Source organism: Nicotiana tabacum, chromosome 15 (assembly GCF_000715075.1).
Source record: "Nicotiana tabacum cultivar K326 chromosome 15, ASM71507v2, whole genome shotgun sequence".
NCBI lineage: Eukaryota > Viridiplantae > Streptophyta > Magnoliopsida > Solanales > Solanaceae > Nicotiana > Nicotiana tabacum.
The window spans coordinates 123,957,590-123,963,257 of NC_134094.1; the positions used below are offsets into that span (position 1 = coordinate 123,957,590).

At 39.0% G+C, this 5,668-nt stretch overlaps 1 protein-coding gene across 1 annotated transcript; it reads right to left on the reverse strand.

The window, feature by feature from the left end:
• Positions 1–4,271: 4,271 nt before the first annotated feature.
• Positions 4,272–4,901, reverse strand: LOC107800834 (uncharacterized). Its single transcript, XM_016624075.1, has one exon. The coding sequence runs from the start codon at positions 4,899–4,901 to the stop codon at positions 4,272–4,274; it is 630 nt and encodes a 209-aa protein (XP_016479561.1).
• Positions 4,902–5,668: the final 767 nt, after the last annotated feature.

Genomic DNA, 5,668 nt, shown 5'->3' on the forward strand with positions numbered 1-5,668 from the left:
ATATACAAGGTGTATTTTCTGTTTCCTACCACTTCCTTCTAGTAAGCCCAAAGAATATTGATCCAATTTGGGCCCAAAACTGTTAAGACCCAACAGTTGAGAAAGAGCTGCTTGAGCCCAAATGTCTGATGACCCATTAAGTCCAAACCATTGTAGCCATTTGATTAATTGCATCTCATCCGTCCATTGGCATTAAAACCTAAAGTCTCTCTTTCAGATATAAACATATGAAGCTTATCAGAGATGAGAACTATCCAGAATCTCTGTCAATAGAATGTTGTACCTCCATCGATAAACCTTAATTTTTACAATTATCAGCTCCAAATTTTGTATCATCACCAACACCTCCCACACCCCCCTCAAGTTGGAGGGGGAGGAAAGAACCCCCAACTTGCCCAACAGATTGTGATGGATGGGTCCTGTGAGGGATTTAGTAAAGAGATCGGCGAGTTGGGAGGAAGATCGGACATAAGAGAGTGAAATGAGACCGGCAAGAAACTGTTGCCTCACGAAATGGCAGTCGAGCTCGACATGCTTCGTTCGTTCATGGAATATCGAGTTTTTGGCGATGTGTATCGCGGCCTAACTATCAGAGTGAAGCGGTACTAGAAGGGAGATAGGGACAGAAAGATCTGCGAAAAAACGAACTAACCAGGTTAGTTCAGCCACAACTCGTCTCATGGATCTATATTCCGCTTCAGCGGAGCTAAGAGAAATGAATGTTTGCTTCTTCGATTTCCAGAAAATAGGAGAAGAACCAAGTGAAATATAGAAACCACTGACAGATTTTCGTGAATCTGGGCAAGTCCCCCAATCAGAATCACAAAAGGCCATCAATTTGAAAGAGGAAGATGATGACATAAAAAGGCCCAGACCTAAATCTTTAAGCAAATAGCGAAGTACACGAAAGGCGGCTTGAAGGTGTGGTTGGCGAGGGTCCTGCATGTACTGGCTTAAATGTTGAACTGTGAAGGAGAGGTCTGGTCTGGTATGTGTTAGGTAGTTGAGTTTCCCCAGGAGATGGCGATACATAGTTGGATCAGCAATAGGATCTCCTATTTTAGCAAGAAGCTTTACCGTTGGGTCTAAAGGACAGGAAACATGAGACAAGTGCGAGGAGTCAAATTCATGCAAAAAGTCCAAGGTGAATTTCCGCTGACAAAGGATCAGACCCTGAGCTTCTCTGATGACTTCCATACCAAGGAAGAAATGTAAGGTACCTAAGTCTTTAATACTGAACTCTTGCTGAAGAAACTCTTTCAATGTAGTTAATTCAGCATCATCATTGCCTGTTAGCAAAATGTCATTAATATAGACTGCAACTATAGAAATAGAGGAGTCTGTCTTATTGAAAAATAGGGAATAATCGTTTAGAGAGTGAGTGAAGCCTTTGAAATTGAGGGAAGCTGTGAGCTTGGCATACCATTGCCTTGATGCCTGGCGAAGTTCATAAAGTGACTTCTTCAGTTTGCAAACGTGATTAGGAGTAGGAGGACTAACCCCAGCAGGAAACCTCATATAAACCTCCTCATTTAAATCGTCATGTAAAAATGCATTGTCTACATCTAATTGGTAAAGTCCCCAGCCTCTCTTCACTGCTGTAGCCAAAATACACATGATAGTGGTCATTTTAACCACTGGTGAAAGCGTTTCAGTGAAATCTATTCCATCTCGTTGTATGTCACCTTTAATGATCAATCTGGCTTTTAGCCTTTCTATGCTGCCATCTGAGTGTTGCTTGACCTTATATACCCATTTACATGGCAAGTCTTTCCTACCTTAGGGTAATTCTACCACATCCCAGGTTTTATTAAGCTCAAGAGCTTCAATTTCTTTTGCCATTGCTTCTTGCCAACCAGGGTGATGAGCAGCCTGTGCATAACTGATAGGTTCTTGGATATTAGACAAAGAGTTAAGCATATGTTAGTTAGAAGAGGTTAATCCAGTAAAGGACACAAAAGTAGGAGTGACTGGAGCTAGGAAACATGAATCAGATACATCTGTGAGGTGAATTACATTACAAACATAATCTTTTAGATAAGCAGGTGTGACATGAGGTCTGGTGGATTTCCTAATGAGGGATTCTATCATAGGTACTGAAGCAGGAGTGGAGGAAGAAGGTAGGGAAAGTGGAATGTGGATGAGAAGTGGAACCATGAGAAGAAGTGGTAGACAAGGGAGTGTGTGGAGGAGAAGCAGGAATGGGGAACTTAGGAGAATAAGCAGCAGTAGATGGTGGAGAGGAAACAACATGAGTGGAGGGAATGATAGGTGAAGAATCAGAAAAAAGAGTAGTAGTATTAACTTTAGCAAGAGGTAGAGAAGGATTAGGGGAAGAACCAGTGTTTATAGAAGCAAAAATAAAGAACTCTTCATGAAAAATGTCATCCCTAGAGACAAAGGTCTTAAGAGTCTATAGATTAAGCACCTTATATCCCTTCTTCCTATGTGGATATCCAAAGAAAATACAAGGTAGTGCCCTTGGCTCAAACTTTGGTCTGTTGTGTTATATAGTAGAGTCAAAATATAAGTAACCAAAACACTTAAGGTTTGTATAATTGGGTTTGGCTTTGAACAGAACTTCATAAGGGGTTTTGAAGTGTAATATCTTAGAAGGGAACCTGTTAATTAAGTAAGTGGCTGTTAATAAAGAGTCTCCCCAATATGTGATATGCAGATGTGATTGGTATAGTAAGGCTCTGGATGTTTCTAGTAAATGTCTATATTTTCTTTCCACAACTCCATTTTGTTGTGGTGTATAGACACATGAAGTTTGATGTATGATCCCTTGTAAGTGAAAATAATCTGACTGAAGGTGCCCACTACCCAATTCAAAAGCATTGTCTGACCTTATAACTTTGACTTTGGTGTGAAACTATCTCTCTACCCTGTTTAAGAAGGATTTCAAAACTTTGAAGGCATTAGACTTAGTACTTAATAAATAAGTCGAGGTACCTCTGCTAAAGTCATCAACAATAGTGAGGAAATACTTATAACCATCATATGTAGGACTACTATAGGGTCCCCAGGTGTCCACATGAATCAACTCAAATATTGATTTTGTTGAAATAGAACTTGAAGGAAAAGAGAGTTTAGATTGCCTTGCCATAGGACAAATAACACATAGAGTAGAAAATTTTTGAACAGGAAGATATTGAAACTGAATCAACATTTCTCATATTGCTTAAAGGCATGTGGCCTAGCCTATAATGCCACAATTTTTCCTTTACATTAGAATCAGAAAGACTAAAACAGGAATTTAAAAAAGGAACAGAACTAGATTTCAGTCTAGATACAAAAGTATTTCTAGACTTAGGTAAACTCTTAGAAACTGCAGCTGAAACTCTTGACTTGAGGATGTAGAGACCTCCCTTTTCTTTACCAATCTCCAGAGAGCTCTTCAGTGAAGGGCCCTGCAGCAGAAAACAAGAAAGAGGGGTGAAAAGAACATACTTATGAAGTTGTCTACACAACTTGTGTATAGATAACAAATTGAACCTGAAAGAGGGCACATACAAGACATTATGTAGTACCACATTAGGTAAAATTGACACTGAACCTGCGTGTGTAACTCTAACTCTATATGAATTTGGGAGTTTAACCATGAGGGGTTTAGGCATAGCCTTATATTCTGTGAAAAAAGTGTTTGTTGAAAGTCATATGCTCAGTTGCTCCACTATCTAATATCCAAGACTCATTATCAATTTGAATGAAACATGCATGTGAATTAAAAAAATTGGCTATACCAGCACAACTAAGGTTTGCAAAAGCATCAGAAGTGGAAGTTGTCTGTTGTCCCATGTTTGCCTGATGGAGAAGTTGCAGAAGTTGTGTTACATTCTCCTGTGTAAGTGTCTGAATCCCTGCATTGTGTGTTCCTTGATCTGCTTCTTCAGCTGAGTTGAATGCAACATTTGCTTGCACTCCTCCTTGAAATTTCCTTTGTTTTGTGAACTTAAAGTATGTGAAAAAACCATGAATCCTGTAGCATTTTTTAATATTGTGTCCTGGTTTCTTACAATAAGCACATATTAATGAGTTTATTTTTGCATCAAAAACTCCTTTGTTGCCTCTCTGTTCATTGTATTTCTTACCCTCTACTTGATTGAAAGCAATGAAGGAGGCCGAGTCTTCTAGGTAAGCAGGGCTAGCTTGAATTTCTCTTTGTTTTTCATCTTGCATTACCAATGCATATGCTTGTCCAATAGAGGGGAGTGGAGAGGACAACAGTATGTTGCTCCTAACTCCTATGAAGGTCTCATTCAATCCCATTAGAATTGCAAGAGCCTTTCATCCTGATGAGCCTTCTGGTTCTTTGTCTTTACTCCACAGTCACATTCACACACACATGCAGAGAATGTGTTGAGAGCATCTAGCTCATCCCATAAGCTCTTCATTTTGGTGAAGTAAGTAGACACACTTGAACTCCCCTGCACCACAACACTTAGTTCTTTCTGTAGTTGGAAGAGATTAGCTCCATTTATTTGACTAAATCTATCTTCCAAGTCACTCCAAAGATCTTTGGCACTCTGGGAATACAGCACACCGTCTGCTATTTCCTTTGAAAGGGAGTTAAGGAGCCATGAAAGCACCATGTCATTTGATCTGGCCCAGGCCTGTTGAAGACCTGAGTCTGCAGCTGGAACAGCTAGGGATCCATTAATGAACTCTAGCTTGTTCTTTGCTGACAAAGTTATCACCACGGCTCTTCTCCAACCACCATAGCTCCTGCCATCAAATACTGAAGAAACCAGGTTCATTCCTGGGTAATCTGAAAGGTGAAGATAGTAAGGGTGTGCTGAATCAACAACACCACTAGCCATGGAACCTACTGGAAGGGATCTAGTTCCAACAGTAGTGGAAGAAACAACTGAAGGGCTGCTCTGAGATTCAGTAGACATTTCACAGAAGAGAGGGAGAAATGAGATCTAAAAAAAAAGAAATCGGATCGCAAGCACTTCAAGCCTGCTCTGATACCATGACAAAATAGAAGAGGAACTTAGGAAAAATTTTCTGTATATTTGTTGATCGATCAACATCTGTACAAGCTACTATATAAATACACTGAAAAAGGAATCTATTCTCTAACTACCTAGCCAGCTGTACAATTCTTATTAGCTGTCTTGTAACAGACTAAAGGATAATCCAAAAAATAAATCAAATTGTATATATAAGGTGTATTTTCTGTTTCCTACTACTTCCTTCTAGTAAGCCCAAAGAATATTGATCCAATTTGGGCCCAAAACTGTTAAGATCCAACAGTTGAGAAAGAGCTGCTTGAGCCCAAATGTCTGATGACCCATTAAGTCCAAACCATTGTAGCCATTTGATTAATTGCATCTCATCCGCCCATTAGCATTAAAACCTAAAGTCTCTCTTTCAGACATAAACATACGAAGCTTATCAGAGATGAGAACTATCCAGAATCTCTGTCAATAGAATGTTGTACCTCCATCAATAAACCTTCATTTTTACAATTATCAACTCCAAATTTTGTATCATCACCAACACCTCATGACCAGTCCATCACTTTATCTTTTAAAAGAAACATATGTTGAGGAATGTTTTTATATTGAAAAAGGTTTTAGAAAAATTATTTGATTTGCCTACCTATATTGTAGTATAGAAATGAATATTTATTTATAAAAAAAAAATGCTAAGTATTTAT

Excerpts from the sequence above, each read along its gene's own strand:
- LOC107800834 (XM_016624075.1), bottom strand. The coding sequence starts at position 4,901 with ATGTCTACTGAATCTCAGAGCAGCCCTTCAGTTGTTTCTTCCACTACT.